General features: G+C 41.9%; 1 protein-coding gene across 2 annotated transcripts in view; it reads right to left on the minus strand.

The window, feature by feature from the left end:
• il17rd (interleukin 17 receptor D) overlaps positions 1-19,139 on the minus strand; it is an 87,509-nt gene continuing 68,370 nt past the window's right edge. For both annotated transcript variants that reach the window (XM_060835173.1, XM_060835172.1), the window contains 4 exons: positions 18,568-18,678; positions 12,097-12,257; positions 8,573-9,503; positions 1-882 (listed from right to left, as the gene is read on the minus strand). In XM_060835173.1, the coding sequence (XP_060691156.1) occupies positions 785-882; positions 8,573-9,503; positions 12,097-12,257; positions 18,568-18,678 (1,301 nt within the window). In that variant the 3' untranslated portion in view covers positions 1-784. The remainder of the gene's footprint in view (positions 883-8,572; positions 9,504-12,096; positions 12,258-18,567; positions 18,679-19,139) is intronic.

The raw sequence follows: 19,139 nt of genomic DNA on the forward strand, positions 1-19,139 counted from the left end.
CTAAAAACTACACTTCATTCTTTTCTTATCTGCAACAGGCATTCTGAAAATGCAGAATTACTTTGTTGTTCAAAAAGGTTGTTTAAGTTAGTTTAAATGCTTCTACCAGAATTTATATATGAGAGCCCAAAACATTAATGGATGTCAGTTGCATTTTTAAAAGAAATATTATTCCAACCAGATTCATTATACAATTACTCCCTCCCTAATGGGCGCAGCAGTGCAATTATCTGTAATATGTCATTGGTAAATATCCACATATCCAATGTTAGTCGAAATCTAATAGTTAGTTCTGATCTGTGCCACATGGAAACATTCAGACAAATCATAAGGATTTACAAATAATTTTAGCAATAATATTCTATGCTAAGTCATAATTCTTTTTATCTCAAGAAATAGGTGAAAATATTGGTAAATTAAATCAGTTGAACACACCCATTTTGCCTTGATCAGAAAGATTGATATTAATTTCTAAGATGCACAAATGGTCCGAATCAGTACACAAAATTAAATATTACATTAAACAGTTAAGAGCATCAAATTAGTGTCAGAAATATGATATAACTGTAATTAAATATTGATCTCAATCAGGTTGACTGGCTCTTGTGTTAAAACAATACTATTTACTCAATGTTGCCACACAGCGTTCAAATACATAACGCATTCATCTATTTGAATGTATTGATGTTCACAGTGTTGTTAAAACAGTCACTATTGTAGAGCTTGTTAATGAATATACAGCTGAGAAGGTAAAGTGGCAATGCATACCCTATGATTTAGAATGTTATAGGGTTACTGAAGCATTTATATGTCTGTCTGCTACCACCTTACACAGTCCAGAAACTGATGATTTTGTTGTGAGAACTGGTGGCTCATCTTCACCTGGGGAAGAAAAATGAAATGAAATGTTAAAATTAATTGGTGCACTGTAAGAAATTAGATCATCAAAACTGAACCCAAACTAAGATTTTGGTACATTCTAGTCAAGGACTCAGATGTGGAATTCACTGCTTGAAATTGTGGTGAAGGCAGATTCAATTCTCACTTTGGGAATTAGACAGTCATCTAAAGCTATGGTAGATGCATGGAAACGCCATCATTGAGACGTTCCCCTTCAAGCCACACACTATCTTGACTTGGAACAATATCACCATTCCTTCTTTGTCACTGCTTCAAAATCCTAAAACTGTCTTCCTAATAGCAGTTTGGGCATCCTGACACTCCAAGGTACAAGAAGACAACTCATGTCCTCTTTCTCCAGGTCAATTAGAGATGGGCAAAAATTGTTGGCCAAGCCATCAATGTCCACATCCCTTGAACAAATATAAAAGAAGTTGCAGGTTTACAGGGAACAGACAGGTGAGTGGAATTAGCTGAGTCGCTCCTGTGAGAATGCAGTAATTCCTCACCCCTCTCAAAAAAAATCGGAATATTAATTTCTGCACTTAAAAATAAATTAGACGTAACTTTCTAGTATGTCTCCTAATATATTAAGTCACTGTGGAAGTAAATGAACCAGTATCATAAGAGAGAAAGCAGGGGATTGAATCATATGGGAAGTTTCTATGAGAGCTGGCACAGGGTTGAAACACTGACTGTACAGTTATATGAAATCAAACAATTGCCATCTTTTCTGTCCCACGGATGAGTTTCAGCTCACTAATAATTCACTAGGGTGGATTTCCCCTGTCAGTTGTCTAGCAACAATACACGATTATGTAATGATACCTCTGAGAAGACATTATGTCATGTCATAACTGCAACACATTGAAAATGGATAATTATGAAGGAAGAATTAGTCAGAAAACAGCAGGAAATTTGCTAATGTAATCCTGCTAAGGAATTGACCTGCACCACCACATTTTTCCCTTCCTTACTAAAACTGTCTTCACTTAAAGCATTCATATCACTCTATTCTCTTCCTATTCATCTTTTCATCCAGATGCTTCTTGAATGCTGCTATTGTGTCTGCTTCCATCACCTTTTCTAGCAACATGATCCAGGCACTCACCAAGTTTGTGTGAAAAACTTACCTCACACACCTCTTTTAAACTTCCCTCCTCGCACCTTGAACCTGTGTCCCCTAGTAATTGACCCCATCATCGCAGGAAAAGGTCTCATACGTTACACTCTATCCATGCCATTCACAATCTTATAAACGTCTAATAGTTTACCCCTCAACCACCTTCATTCCAGTCTAGCTAATCTTTCTTCATAGCTAAAATTCCCCCATCGCAGGCAACGTCCAGGTTACCTTTTCTGTACCCTCTTCAAAGCATCCACATCCTTCTGGTAGTGTGGTGACCAGAACTGTACATAATAGTCCAAGTGTGGCCTAACTGAAGTTTTATAAAGCTGCAGAATAACTTGCTTATCATTATACTCAATGCTCCTTCCAATGAAGGCAAGCAAGCCATAAGCCTTTCTTACTACTTATCTACCTGCACTACTGCCTTCAGTGATCTGTGGACCTGCACACTCTGATCCCTCTGCATATCAACACTCCTAAGGGTTCTGCCATTCACTGTATAATTTCCACCTGCACTTGACCTTCCTAAATGCATCACCTCACATTTGTCAGGATTAAACTCCATCTACCATTTTTCTGCCCATGCCTCCAATGATCTATATCTTGCTGTATCCTCCGACAATCCTCTACACTATCCACAACTCCACCAATCCTTATATCATCTGCAAACCTTGGAATTAGACCAGCTAGGTTTTCCTCCAAATCATTGACGTAGATCATGAACAGCAGGGGTCTCAGCACTGATCCATGTGGAACACAACTAGTCACAGCCCTCCTTTCCAAAAAGTATCCTTGCACTGACACCCTCTGTCTCCCATGACTAAGACAGTTCTATATCCATCTTGCCAGCCCACCCTGATACCATGTGATTTCACCTTTTGTATCAGTCTGTCATGAGGGACCTTATCAAAGGCTTTACTGAGGTCCATATAGACAACATCAACTACTTTTCCCTCATCAATTGCCTTTGTCACCTCCTCAAAAAACTCAATCAAGTTAGTGAGGCATTATTTCCCCCACACAAAACCATGCTGTCAATCGCTAATAAGTTCATTTGCTTCTAAATGCATATAGATCTTATTCCTGAGAATCTTTTCCAATAATTTGTCGACCACTGATGTGAGACTCACAGGCCTGTAATTTCCAAGATTATTCCTGCTACCCTTCTTAATCAATATTGGGACAATATTGGCTATTCGCCAGTCCTCTGGAACCTCACCTGTGGCCAAGGAGGATATAAAGATGTCTGTCAAAGCTCCAACTTGTTCTCTTGCCTCCCTCAGTATTCTGGAATAGATCCCATCAGGGTCTCGGGGCTTTTCTACCTTAATACTTTTTAAGACTGACAATACCTCTTCCTTTTAAACAGCAACTTGGCTTAGAAACTCGACACTCCCTTTCCTGAGGTCATCCTCCACCACTTCCATCTATGCGGTGAATAACAACACAAAGTATTTGTTTAGGACCTCACCTAAATCTTCTGCCTCCATGCAGATTCCCTCCTTTATCCTTAAGTGGGCCAACCCTTTCCCTGGTTCCCCTCTTGCTTTTTATAGATGTATAAAAAACCTTGGGATTCTCCTTAATCCTGTTTATTAATGACTTTTCATGACCCTTTTACACCTAATTCTTGGTTTAGGTTCTTCCCTATTGTCCTTATATACTTCAATGGCTTTGTCAGTTCCCATCCTCCTAGACCTAATCTATACTTCCTTTGTCTTTCTGACCAAGGTCATAACATCCTTGGTCATTCAAGGTTCATGTAACTTGCCATACCTATCCTTCTTTCTTGCAGGAACGTGCCACTCCTGAACTCTTACCAACTGTTGTTTGCAATACTCCCACACGTCTGATGTGGATTTACCCTCAATCAGCCACTTCCAGTCAAAATTCTCCAGATCCTGTCTAATATTGCTGTATTCGCTTTCCGCACAATTTAACACCTTCACCAAAGGACTGCTGTTATTCCTATTCATGAGTAACTTAAAACTTAAAATTCTGGTCACTACTCCTGAAATGCCCCTCCACTAAAACTTCACTCACCCAGCAGGACTCATTACTCAAAACCAGGCCCAGTACAATGCCCTTCCTGGTTGGACTGTTTACATACTATGCCAAGAATTCCACCTGAATGGTCCTTACAAAGTCTGCCCCATCCAAGCCCCTAGTACATAGTGAGTCCAAGTTAATATAGGGTAAGTTAAAATCACACCACCACAACCCTGCTGTTTTTAAATCGTTCCAAAATCTATCTACATTTCATTTCCTTTGTTTGATAGAGAAGAAAATAAGATTCTGAAGTAATAATGTTTAGAAGTCACTAACTGATGCTACAATTATACAGCTAATGGCAATTCAAAAATGTTGACTACAGAACTTTTAAACTAAGACTGACTCTTAAAGCACCCGCAGTTCTGATAAACTTATATGAAGTAATCATCTGATACAGAATGTGTAAATGAGCTTTGCTGACTGAGGGCAAACCAGCACATACTAATCCCAAGCTTGAACAAGTATAATCATGGATATGCATTGCAAGAGCTTGTCAGTCCTCCAAAGACTATCATTATAAATTATCCTCTTAGCTAAAATGTATTTGGACAATAAAATAACAAAAGTGAGGTAAGCAGTAGCACAATGAAAAAGGAACATTTTTCTTGAGGAACCCAGTTAATCAACTGTTGATAAGATCTAGGTTATTTATTAGTTTATTTATACTGAGTTTTTAAAAAAATGTTGGTATAATAATGTAAAGGAGAGACATGCATTGTCACATTGTAACAACAATTTGCAGGTAAAAAGTATCTTTAATGTAGTAAAGCATCTGAGGTACTCAACAAACATGTCCTCAATAATAGCACCTTTGATGTCAATCCACAGGAGGAGATACCAGGCACATGACCAAAAGTGTGCTCACCGAGGCAAATTCAACAAGCACCTTAAGAGTGTATTGATTTCCTAGAATGTAGAATTTCGCTACATTCTATACCTTCCATGTCCTTTTCCACACTGATGCAAAATACTCCTTTAGTATCTCCCTCATCTCCTGCGGCTCCACACAAAGACCACCTTGCTGATCTTTGAGGAGCCCTATTCTTCCCCTAGTTAACCTTTTGTCCTTAATGTACTTGTAAAAACCCTTTGGATTCTCCTTAACCCTATTTGCCAAAGTTATCTCATGTCCTCTTTTCGCTGTCCTGATTTCCCACTTAAGTATACTCCTACTGCCTTTATACACTTCTAAGGATTCACTCGATCTATCCTGTGTATACCAGACATAAGCTTCCTTCTTTCCTTTACCGAAGCCTCAATTTCTTCAGTCACCCATCAGTCCGTATCACTCTAACAGGAATATAGTGTCTCTGGACTCTTGTTATCTAATTTCTGAAGGCTTCCCATTTTCCAGCCATCCCTTTACCTCAAACATCTGCCCCCAATCAGATTTTGAAATCTCTTGCCTAATACCATCAAAATTAGCCTTCCTCCAATTTAGAACTTCAACTTTTAGATCCAGTATATCCTTTTCCATCACTATTTTAAAACTAATAGAATTATGGTCAGTGGCCTCAAAGTGCTTCCCTGCTTCCCCCTCCCTCGACCACGACACCTCAGTCACCTGCCCTGCCTTATTTCCCAAGAGGAGGTCAAGTTTTGCACCTTCTGTAGTAGATACATCCACATACTGAATCAGAAAATTTTCATATACGCACTTTAGTTCCTCTCCATCTAAACTATTAACACTATGGCAGTCCCAGTCTATGTTCAGAAAGTTAAAATCCCCTACCATAACCACCCTATTATTCTTACAGATAGCTGAGATCTCCTTACAAGTTTGTTTCTCAATTTCCTGCTGACTATTGGTGGGGGGGGGTCTATAATACAATCCCAATAAGGTGATCATCCCTTTCTTATTTCTCAGTTCCACCCAAATAACTCTCCTGGACGTATTTCCAGGAATATCCTCCCTCAGCACAGCTGTAATGCTATCCCTTATGAAAAATGCCACTCCCCCTCCTCCCTTGCCTCCCTTTCTATCCTTCCTGTAGCATTTGTATCCTGGAACATTAAGATGCCAGTTCTGCCCAACCCTGAGCCACGTTTCTGTAATTGCTATGATATCCCAGTCCCATGTTCCTAACCATGTCCTGAGTTCATCTGCCTTCCCTGTTAGGCCCCTTGCATTGAAATAAATGCAGTTTAATTTATCAGTCGTACCTTGTTCTCGGCTTTGTCCCTGTCTGACTTTGTCTTGCTTCTTTACTCAACTGTACCTGCCTTAGACTGATCTCTTTCCTCACGAGATCTCCTTCATTATCTAAGTGAACATAAAAACTGACAGAATACAGGTAACTGGACATTTATTTGTGAAATTGAAATTCCTTCAACTTCATTAACAATCCAGGTAAAGATTTCTGATGTAGGGCACTTATAGATGAAATTATGAAAAGATTCTTGGCATCAGTATTTTGATACAACAGCACCCTCATGAGGCTTTAGAAGGTTGTTGCATCATTATAGACAAAGTTGCTGATCTGATGGGTGAGAATGTACTTTTAGAAGTATAGTACATGCCAGCATAAGATTCACAATAAACAAGTGGTATATTAGATATTCAGTACAATTACCTATGGTACAATGAGAGAAATACCACACACCATTTCAGCCACATAGATGGGTTAACTCCAGGAAAGGTAAGAAAGGTAGGCAGCTAGTGCAGGAGTCTAGATGAGAGTGTTGCTGGAAAGAGCTAGTGCAGGAGTCTTTTGTGGATATACCCATTTCAAACAGATATGCTATTTTGGAAAATGTAGGGGGTGATGGATTCTCAGGGGGACGTAGCACAAACAGCCAAGTTTCTGGTATTGAAACTGGCTCTAATGCAACGAAGGGTACGTCACGTTCCAAGTGATCGATTGTGATAGGGGATTCTGTAGTCAGAGGTACAGACAGACGTTTCTGTGGCCAGCAACGAAAAAGCAGAATGGTGTGTTGCTTCCCTGGTGCCAGGATCAAGGATGTCTCCGAGAGGGTGCAGAATGTTCTCACGGGAGAGGGGCCAGCAACAGGTCATTGTCCATACTGGAACCAATGACATAGGAAGGGAAAATGTTGAGATTCTGAAGGGAGATTACAGGGAGTTAGGCAGAAATTTAAAAAGGAGGTTCTCAAGATTAGTAATATCTGGATTACTCACGGTGCTATGAGCTAGTGAGGGCAGGAATAGGAGGATAGAGCAGGTGAATGCATGGCTGAGGAGCTGGTGTATGGGAGAAGGATTCACATTTTTGGATCATTGGAATCTCTTTTGGGGTAGAAGTGACCTGTACAAGAAGGACAGCTTGCACCTAAATTGGAAGGGGACGAATATACTGACAGGGAAATTTGCTAGAGCTACTCAGGAGGATTTAAACTAGTAAGGTGGGGGGAGTGGGACCCAGGGAGATAGTGAGGAAAGAGATCAATCTGAGACTGGTACAGTTGAGAACAGGAGCAATCCATTAAAATCCTTTATTCAGGCTTCTACTACTGTTTTAATCCACATTACTGATAGGGGTTATCATCAGTTCAGGACAATGAACAATCCACTCTGCATATTATAAGTGTTGCTCTCTAGATTGAGTTCATGACCAATCTTCAACCTTTTCAACAAATTTATATTTCTTGCTTGTTCTATTATTATTAGTTCCGGGTTAAGAATATCAATTGATTACAATGGAATCAAATTGTGGCATGGTGGCTCAGTGGTTAGTACTGCTGCCTCACAGTGCCAGGGGGCCGGGTGCGATTCCAGCCTCGGGCGACTGTGTGGAGTTTGCACATTCTCCCCATGTCTGCGTGGTTTGCCCCCAGGTGCTCCGATTTCCTCCCATAATCCAAAGATGTGCAGGTTAGGTGAGTTGGCCATGCTAAATTGCCCATACTGTTCAGGGATGTGTTAAGTAGGGTAGGGTAGGGAATGGGCTGGGTGGGATATACTTCAGAGAGTCAGTGTGGACTTAGATTAGATTAGATTACTTACAATATGGAAACAGGCCCTTCGGCCCAACAAGTCCACACTGACCCGCCGAAGTGCAACCCACCCATACCCCTACATTTACCCCTTATCTAACACTACAGGCAATTTAACATGGCCAATTCACCTGACCCGCACATCTTTGGACTGTGGGAGGAAACCAGAGCACCCGGAGGAAACCCACGCAGACACGGGGAGAATGTGCAAACTCCATATAGACAGTCGCCTGAAGCAGGAATTGAACCCGGGTCTCTGGCGCTGTGAGGCAGCAGTGCTAACCACTGTGCCACCGAGCCACCCCGCCACTTGTTGGGCTTAAAGCCTGTTTCCACACTGTAGGGATTCTAAATTGAAGGATAGCTTTTTACATAAACTCCACTACAAACAGACTGTATATGTAAATTACTTTCACTCAGGATTCCCATCAGCTGCATTCTAATACAAAGCAGCAATGTACTTTGGTTCAAGTTATAATACATACTGTTGGTCGGAAGCCTGTGGTTATAGTTGGTACTTGCAAGATATCTTACCTAACCCTGAGGATGAGGAGACACTGTCTGCAATGGAGCCAGTTTCTGTCTGGTCTGAAGACAGGCCATCCATTAAAGGCAGTGATAATTCTGAAGAAGGAATGGAAGAATCGTATATCCCAGAGTCACGTGGCATTTCGGGCAGGTTCACAGCTGCTGCCATCCGTGGCAGGGGTCTCAGCAGAGAATTGACATCTTGGTGGTCAGAAACATCTGCATCTCCAATGATCCTCAAGTGCTGAATAAGGGTATAAGATACCGAATTAACAGGGGTCACATCTGCAATGGTTTTCAAGTGAAAATCGTGTTCAGTTACTGGTTGCTTGAAAACCACCTCATTCAGGACAAGTCCAGAGTCAACACGAACTGGTCCTTGATGGTGTGGCAGTAAAGGCAGATGTGGCACTAGCTGCTTCTCAAACCAGTCAGGCTCATGCTCAATAAGTTGCTTCATATTAGAAATAGCGATATACAATGATCGTCCAGATTTAGTTCTGAAATAGTTGCTTTTGCGAATGTTCACTTCACGTGGGTCCCGGTCTGGGTGGCTGTGATCTCGAGCATGTAAGTGAGAATACAGCTGAGGGAAATGGTCCATCAGTTTGTATTTGCATGCCAAATCTAAGACACCAGGAATGTCTGCTTCACAGGAGTAGTCAAAATAGACGGCGATGAATTTTGAGGGATTGCTCGAGTTTAGTCGTGCTTGGCGTAGTCTCTCTGCTATCATAGAAACAGCAACAATAAAAAGTTCTCCGTGCCCACCGTCGCTAGTGTTGCCTTTACGCTTACGATGTTTCTTTTCTACAAAGAACTTCATTCCCTTTGAACAAATAATGATGATATAATGGGACTCCATGATCTGCTGACTGAGCCAGTCCATTTGCCCTTCCTTACAGATTTCCAAATGTTCCCATATATCCAAGGCAACCTATTTAAAACAAAACAAAAAGAATCTCAATTTTTTTTGTAGTTGATAGAACAGTCTTCTCATCAGCACAGTGGTTTTCTCAATAATGAAGAATTCACGTGATTTTTTTTCCCCTAATATTGGCTTCTTCCCTGCATTATAGTAACATTGCAAGCAAGGTTAATGCAATTCCATTCTCTCCAAACAAAGTCACATGAGTTCATTTCCTTTTACTCCTAATCAACAGCATAATGATGGTATACAGACCATGAGCAATAGCTAGCTATTTTAAAAAGGCAAATTACTGTTCAGCATGAAGCCTGATCTATATATTCAGGCTAAAGGATGTCAACATGGGTGACAAAGCACGTTAATAAATGTGCTATTTTTCAAAGTAAAGCAAGAAAGATAGATGGACGAGATATAACTGCAAATGCTGGAGATCTGAACCAAGAACAGAAATTACTGGAGAAAGCTCAGGGGTTCTGGCAGTATTCGTGGAGAAAAAAAATGTTTTTGAGTCCCATGACTGTTCATCAGAACTGAAAGCAGCTGGGAAGTGCTGGTACTTATGTCAATGATAGGGTCTGGAGTTGTTGGGTTTGTGAGGGTTGAGAGAAAGCGAGAGAGAGAGCGAGAGAGAAACAGACAAAGGGATTACTGATAAACCAGGTCAGAAACTACACAATGTTAGGTTTGTTTGAAATCACAGGCTTTCAGAGTCCAGCTCCTTCATCTGATGTTGTGAGACTAGATCTGTCGAAGGAGCTATGTTCCAAAAGCTTGTGATTTCAAATTAACCTGGTGGACTATAATCTGGTATTGTGAGATTTCTGACTTTGTCCACCCCAGTCCAACATCAGTACCTGCACATCAAGATAAACCAGGAGAGAGATAAATGCTGAATGAGTGCTACCAGGAAATGTAAATACTTGAAAATGAGTAGGCTGGGCTGGGAACAATCTATACAGAACAGGAACTGGGGAAATGAGAATGGGTAATGAACAATGAGCAGGGTGTTCATTCTCCGAAATTGTTAAACTCGATATTGAATCCTGATGGCTGCAAGGTACGTAGGCAAAAGATGAAGTGTTGCTCCTCCAGCTTGCAATGAAGCACTGTAGAGGCCTGAGACACAAATATTAATAAGAGTATACAGTGGTGTGTTGAAGTGGAAGGCAACTGGAAACTCGGGGACATTTTTAAAAGACCAATCAGAGATGTTCTGCAAAGTAGTCACCCAGTCTGCATTTTGTCTCCCCACTGCAGAGGAGGTCACACTGAGAGCAGTAAACACAAAAACTAGTATGTATGAAGTTTGGAAACCAGAAATAATTAGAGGCTACACCTTGTCATGTTGAGATACATAAAAACACAATGTTATGACCACTTCTTTCTAGATTCAAGTGGTATTTTTGATTGGGCTTCAGGTCAGTTAGTTATTACTTGCTGAGAAGTGTGTGCAACAATAAAATGACAGTAGATTTTGCCTGATTGAAAAAGTAACTACTCAAGGCTAGATGAGGACAATGATGGCTATAACATGTTGCAGCAAGCAAGCAGATATATTTATACTAATAACTTGGAGGGAGAGAAAGTTGCTGCATGAAATTAGAGATAACACAAAAAAAAATGAAGGGGAGTCCAAAAAACACACATCTGAGATTGAGTGACAATGAAGTTTTTTTTAAAAAATTAGATTGTCAGGTTTTGTTGAAACTGTTGGCGTGTTTTATATTGTTTAAAACAAAAGTATAAGGACAGACATCTCCAAATTTAAGAGTCACTTCAAAGGAATATTCAGATGTTGAACCTGTAATAAGCCATATTTAAATGCTGTATGATTGATATTCCCCTGCAAGGACACACCACACAATGGAAAAGTAAAAACAAATCTCATGCTGTGTGCATCAATTCAATTAAGCAGGTCCTGCAAATATTGTTACGCCCGTAAATAAGAAAAATACACCTTAAAAAAACACTAACTGAGCCAGTGATCGTGAATCTTGTTTCACCAGCGTGTGTAGCACAACTATTTCAATATTAGTAACTTCAAATTTCTACCAATATAGTTCAAAATGTCTTAAAATTTTATGACAATTTGTCAAATGTCCAATGGTGATACTAATATTGCATGAGGGGATGTGGTATCTTGTGACAGAAAGAATGATAAACCATGTAAAATCCAAAGGTATGCCACTTAAAGTCACAAGCGTCTTTTCCACTCAGTAAACAATGGTTCACATGGGTCAAATAAGAATCTATTGTTGGTGCTAGATGGTTCGATGCAGAAGACTCAATGAAGGCAACTTGCATTGATATAATGATTTAATTGCAGTAAAATGTCCCAAGGTGCTTCACCAGAGCATTAGCAATATTGTTTCAAAGCTATGTCAGGAGAAATAGGAATTGGTGACTAAATGCTTCAAAGAGGTAGGTTGTAAAGATGCCAGTTTCGTAAAATATCTTCAAAATGAAGGCACCACTTCAAAAACAGATTGAAACACCTTCACAGTATAAACTGCAGCAGACGTTTAATGATTCTGACACTTACTTTTACAAGAATTCCTGCCAATAGTTTTCCACGTAATTAACACAGGGAAAAGAAACTTACCTCACAGCCACAGAAGTCCTGGAGAAAGAATGCAAAGCACTGAACGACACTGAGGTGTTTCTGACAGTCTTTACTGGAATAACAAATGAAAACTTTTGGTTTGGACCTCGGTGATGGAGATGATTCAGAATTCTCCTCATCTAGTTCCGAATACACTGGATCTAAGAAGAGATGAACAGAATAGTGATCTTCCTATGGGCGCTCTCAATCCAAACATAACACCTCATTCACACACCAAAGTACCCTTGGCCTATACAGCACTGCAAGACCTGATTTTCAAACATGCATCATACTCTAATGTATCAGAACATGAACAAAACAAGCATGTCAGATGCTTTTAAAATAATTATCAATTTAAAAACCAAGCACATTTGAATGAAATGGCCACATTAATTCGAAAACAGATTGCATTCATTAAACGGGGGCTTGAAAATTTAGAAATAAGCAAGCATTTTTGCCATAGGGAACCATAGATCTGAGGCACACGGTTTCAGATAAGGAGGACTATCCTGACCAGCCTCTGAATGACATGGGCAAGGTTGGTATTGCACACACAGCAACCTCATCATGACACATCTCGGGGTCACTTAGAATACAGTTCACTACATCAATGCTATAATTTGGAGCACATCAACACCTTTCATTTCAAAGCTGTTGCCAGACAACTTTCAAGAAATTGGTATCTGTCCTGGCAGATTTGGATACGTGGTCGACTTTAGGGGCTCTTAATTTCATCTCTTAGCATCCATCCACTTTACACTTATTTGAATTGTCACTGTATCTCTGCCGTGCCTTCCCTTCCACACATTGTCACATTACTCAGAACAGTTAACCCCACAGTACTTCTATCCTGCCTTGCCTTTTAGTGCAGACAAAGAGGTAACCTGCCATGGTTACTCGCAGTAGTCAGTTAGGCAATGAACAGGATGCTGTACAATACGAACTCTGTCAATGTCATATTTACACTACGTGCCACATTTACATCTTATATAGCAAACATTGAATGTGCTTCAACCAAATGGCAATGTTTCAAAGTTAAAGGGGACTGTCATCAATCAGGAGGTCCCATCAATCAGTGAAAGGTATTATCTAATCTCACCCCCAGGCCTTGAATATGGTTAATCAGCTGCTTGTAGTAGTCTGGGTTGGGGATTCCATCTCGTTACAGTCCACGGAGTGGGCCATGGGCAGTCCTGCAGGTTCAATGCAACTTGGCTAGGGATCAGCAGTAAGTTAGTCAGGACGCTGCACAAAGATCAATGATAGGGGGATGGGAACCAAATGAGCAGGTTACTGAACAGGAAGGAGGTATTAACTAAAGTCGAGAGCGTATTGCTGGGAAAGCACAGCAGGTTGGGCAGCATCCAAGGAGCAGGAAAATCGATGTTTTGGGCATAAGCCCTTCATCAAGAATGAGGCTTGAAGGCTGCGACTGAGAAATAAATGGGAGGGAGGTGGGGTGGGAGGTGGGGGGGAAGTAACTGGGAAAGCCAGAAGTGGATGAAGGTGTTGGAGAGGATGATAGGTCAAAGGGAGGAGTGATGGACAGGTCTGGAGGGTGGTGCCGAGTTGGAGGCTTGGGAGTGGGATAATGTCAGGTGAGGGGAAATGAGGAAGCTGTTGAAATCCACATTCATCTATGTGGTTGCAGGGTCCCAAGGCAGGATATGAGGCGTTCTTCCTCCAGGCGTCGGGTGGTAACGATTTGACAGTGGAAGTGTCCCAGGACCTGCATGTCCTTAACAAAGTGGGAGGGGAAGTTGAAGTGTTCAGCCACAGGGTGGTGGGATTGGTGGGTGTGGGTATCCCTGAGATGATTTCTGAAACAATCCGCAAGAAGGCATCCTGTCTCCCTGATGCACAGGAGACCATATCGGGTGCAACGGATGCAGTAGATGACATTGGTAGAGATACAGGTAAATTTCTGACGAATGTGGAAGAATCACTTAGGGCCTTGGAGGGGAGTGGTGTGGGCACAGGTTTTGCATTTCCTGCTGTGACAGGGAAAGGTGCCAAGAGTGGGGTATGGGCCGGACCTGACGAGGGAGTCGTGAAGGGAATGGTCTCACTGGAATGCTGATAAAGGATGGGGAGGGAAATATACCTCTGCTGGAGGGGTCCGTTTGGAGGTGGTGGAAATGGCAGAGAATGATGCAATATATGCGGAGGTTGGAAGGGTGCAAAGTGAGAACCGGGGTGGGGGGGCTGGGTTCTGTCCTTCCTGCATTGGAAGGGGTGGGGTTCAAGGGCGGTGGTGTGTGAAGTGGAGGAGATGCGCTGGCGAACATCGTCAACCATGTGGGAAAGGAAGTTGCGATCATGGAAGGAGGAGGCCACCTGGGACTTCTGAGGTGGAATTGGTCGTCCTGGGAACAGATGCGGCAGAGGCGGAGGAATTGGTAATAAGGGACGACGTTTTTACAGGAGTTAGGGTGGTTGGAGGTGCAGTCTAGATAGCTGTGGTAGTCAGTGGGTTGTAGTAGATGTCTGTGGTTAGTTGGTCATCGGAGATAATGATGGAGAGGTCCAGAAAGGGTGAGGAGGTGTCAGAGATGGTCCAGGTGAATTTGAGGTCAGGGTGGAAGGTATTGGTATATTTATATTTAAGATACATTTCCCTCCCCACCCCTATCAGCACTCTAGAGAGACTATTCCCTCTGCGACTAGCTCATCAGGTCCATACCCCCACTAGCCCACACCCCACTCCTGGCACCTTTCCCTGCCACTTCAGGAAGTGTCGAGAGTGTGATGCTGGAAAAGCACAGCCAGTCAGGTAGCATCTGAGGAGGAAAATCGACGTTTCGGGCATAAGCCCTTCATTAGGTGAAACATCAATTCTCCTGCTCCTCGGATGCTGCCTGACCTGCTGTGCTTTTCCAGCACCCCACTCTCGACTGTAATCTCCAGCATCTGCAGTCCTCACTTTCTCCACCGCAGGAAGTGCAAAACCCATGCCCACACAATTCCCCTCACCTCCATCCCAGGTCCCAATGGACTCTTCCTCATCCATCAGAAATTTACCTGTACCTCTACCAATGTCATCTACTGCATCCGTTGCACCCAGTGTGGTTTCCTCTACATCAGGGAGACAGGAAAATTTCTTGCAGATCATTTCAGAGAACATCTCGGGGACACCTGCATCCACCAACCCCACCCACCGTCCCATGGTTGAACACTTCAACTCGTCCTCCCATTCCGTCAAGGACATGCAGGTCCTGGGCCTCCTCTACTGTCAAACCACCTGACTCCTGGAGGAAAAACACCTCATATTCCGCCTTGGGACCCTGTAACCACACGGGATAAATGTGAATTTCTACAGCTTCCTCATTTCCCCTCACCTGACATTATCCCAGTCCAAATCCTCCAACACAGCACCACCCTCTGGATCTGTCCATCACTTCTCCCTCTGACCTATCACCTTTTCCCCACCTTCATCTACCTATGGCTTTCTCAGCTACTTTCCCCCCAACCCCACACCCTTCCATTTGTCTCTCAACCCCGGCCCACAAACCTCATTCCTGATGAAGGGTTTATGCCTAAAACATCGATTCTCCTGCATCTTGGATGCTGCCTGACCTGCTGTGTTTTCCTGGCAACACACACTCAACTCTGCTCTCCAGCACCTGCAGTCCTCACGTTCTCCTAGATAGTAACTAAAGCCTGGAAGGAACTAGCTCATGAAGTTAGCGCCACTCAGGGGAAGAGTAAGCAGTGAGGCGATGATGAATGGAAAGGGACTGGTAGTCTGAGGTGCAGTTGTTTTAATGCAAGAAGTGTAGTAGGTAAAGCAGATGAACCTAGGGCGTGGAGTGTGATTTTATTGCTATGACTGAGACTTGGTTGAGGGAAGGGCATGATTGGCAACTAAATATCCCAGAAATTGATGCTTCAGGCTGGATAGAGAGGAGGATAAAAGGGGTGGATGAGTTGCATTACTGGTCAGAGGATATCAGAGCTGTGCTGAAGAAGGGCACCATGAAGGACTCGAGCAGTGAGACAATGTGGGCAGAGCTCAGAAATAGGAAGGGTGTGGTAACAATGTTGGGGCTGTAGTACACGCTTCCTAACAGCGAGCATGAGATAGAGGTACAAATATGTTGACAGACTATGGAAAGATGTAAGTGCAACAAGGTGGTAGTGATTGGAGATTTTAATTATCCCAACATTGACTGGGATTCACTTGGTGTTAGAGGTCTAGCAGAATTTATAAGGAGCATCCAGAAGAGTTACTGGAGCAGTATGTAAATAGTCTGACTCGGGAAGGGGCCATACTGATCCTGGTGTTTGGAGATGAGCCCAGCCAGGTGGTTGAAGTTTCAATAGGGGATTACTTTGGGAATAGTGGTCACAATTCCCTAAGTTTTAGAATACTCATGGTCAAAGACAAGAATGGTCCTAAAGGAACAACGCTAAATTGGGGAAGGCCAACTATACTAAATTTTGGCAGGAGCTGGGGAATGTAGGTTGGGAGCAGCTGTTTGAAGGCAAATCCACATTTGATATGTGGGAGGCTTTTAAAGAGAAGGTGATTAGAGTGCAGGACAGGTGTGTTCCTTTGAAAATGAGGGATCGAAATGGCAAGGTTAGGGAACCATGGATGATGGGTGAAATTGTGAAACTAGCTAAGAGAGAAAAGGAAACATACCTAAGGTCTAGGTGACTGAAGACAGATGAAACTTTGAAAGAATATTGGGAATGTAGGACCAAGATAAAACAAGGAATTCAGAGGGCTAAAGGAGATCATGAGATATCTTTAGCAAACAGGGTTAAGGAAAATCCCAAAGCCTTTTATTCATACATAAGGAGCAAGAGGGTAACTAGGGAAAGGGTTAGCCCACTCAAGGAAAAGGAGGAAAGTTATGCGTCAGAGAAAATGGATGAGATTCTTAATGAGTACTTTGCATCTGTATTCACTGAGGAGAGGAACATGATGGATGTTGAGATTAAGGATTTTGATTTTGATTACTCTAGGTCAAGTCGGCATAAGGAGGAAGGAAATGTTGAGTATTTTAAAAGACATTGAAGTGGACAAGTCCCCAGGTCCGGATGGGATCTATCCCAGGTTACTGAGGGAAGCAAGAAAGGGACTAGCTATGGACCTAACAGATATCTTTGCAGCATTCTTGAATACAGGTGTGGTCCCGGAGGACTGGGGAATTGCTAATGTTGTTCCCTGGTTTAAGAAGGGTAGCAAGGATACTCCAGGTAATTATAGACCGGTGAGCCAGATGACAGTGGTAGGGAAGCTGCTGGTGAAGATACTGAGGGATAGGATCGATTCCCATTTGGAAGAAAATGGGCTTATCAGTGATAGGCAACATGGTTTTGTACTGGGAAGCTCATATCTTACCAATTAAATAGAAATCTTTGAGGAAGTGACAAAATTAATTGATGAGTCAAGATGTCATATAAATGGACTTCAGTAAGGTGTTTGATAAGGTTCCTCATGGTAGGCTGATAGAGAAAGTGAAGTCACATGTGGTCCAGGTTGTACTAGCTAGATGGATGAAGAACTGGCTGGGCAACAGAAATACTCAACCAATTTATTTAAATGTTATTAACTAATGGGTAGTTAATTTCATATGTTGTTTTAAATCACATTGTAACTGGATTACCATGTTAGCTGATGCTTTCTGTTTCTGATTGCTGTAGGTAAGGACTTGACTATATCCAAGTATTAGAATATGTCCTCCATATTGAAGTTAAATCCAACCAGGGAAAGGGAGAAACGTTTATAGTCAGAGTCATGCAGCTTGGAAACAGACCCTTCGGTCCAATTTGTCCATGCCGCACAGACATCCCAATGTGACCTAGTCCCACAGTTAGCATTTGGCCCATATCCCTCTAAACCCTTCCAATTCATACACCCATCCAGATGCCTCTTAAATGTAGTAATTCTACCAGCCCCTACCACTTCCTCTGGTAGCTCATTCCATATATGCACCATTGTTTTTGTGAAAGCGTTATCCCTCAGGTCCATTTTAAATCTTTTCCCTCTCACCTTCAACCTATGCCCTCTAGATTTTGACTCCCCTATCCTTGGAAAAAGACCTTGGCTATTCACTCTACCCAAGCCCCTCATGATTTTATAAACATCTACAAGGTTACCCCGTACCATTAATTGTATAAGTCCTATCCAGGTTTGCCTTACCATTTTATGACAAAAGAAATTAATTTTATATAAACTGCAATAGGAAGGGACATTCCAACCACTATGGAGTTAATATTTGTTGGAAACTCTCTACAGGACTGTATAATGACTCCACTTTGGTTCCTGGTGGTCCTGGAAGATGGTATCAGTGTCTGGTTTTAACAAACATACTCTGCACAGCTTTGAAAACGAAATGCCAAGATTTTCAAAGTACATGTGAAATCCCACAGCAATCCATAAAAGGTAGCCTAATCTCCACTCCTCCCTGTTATTTTTCTGTTGACAAATAATCACGAACAAAATTGCAAACAATTTCTTACTTTGCTGTTTCTTACAGCAGACCACTGTGAGGAGAGTGATGATCGCAGACACTATCACTAACGGAACAGTAATGGCAATTGCTCGGATTGGACCAGCCCATGGGTAATGCACTGATGGAAGAATAGGATGAAGCATATTAGTTTACTGAACATAAAACATTATCTAAAAGCAGGCTAGAGGTGCCAAAGGATACGGTACCTTCAGTTTTCAGATGTTTTGAAGCTGATATCTATGTTCTATTGCCATCTACAAGATAAATTCAAAGCTACATTTTTCACAGCAAAGTTTAACGCTTATGATTAAGTTCTTAATTTTTGGAAAATAGTTTATTTTTCATAAACTAGATTAAGGTTCCTTTGATAGCTCAATGCATTGTTTTGATGAGTATTTGAACCAGATCTGTTAAGAAGGTTAATTGATTGATTCCCATTCTGGGTTAAAGTGCTGATTCCAGTAAGAATATCAGTAAGCTCGATTTTATTATCAGCTGCATCCATGGACAGGCACAACATTACTGTGGTACGTCACTGCACCTTCCTGGAAGAAAGGCAGTTCTGCCCATAAAACCACA

This window comes from Hemiscyllium ocellatum, chromosome 14, assembly GCF_020745735.1.
Source record: "Hemiscyllium ocellatum isolate sHemOce1 chromosome 14, sHemOce1.pat.X.cur, whole genome shotgun sequence".
Classification (NCBI taxonomy): domain Eukaryota; kingdom Metazoa; phylum Chordata; class Chondrichthyes; order Orectolobiformes; family Hemiscylliidae; genus Hemiscyllium; species Hemiscyllium ocellatum.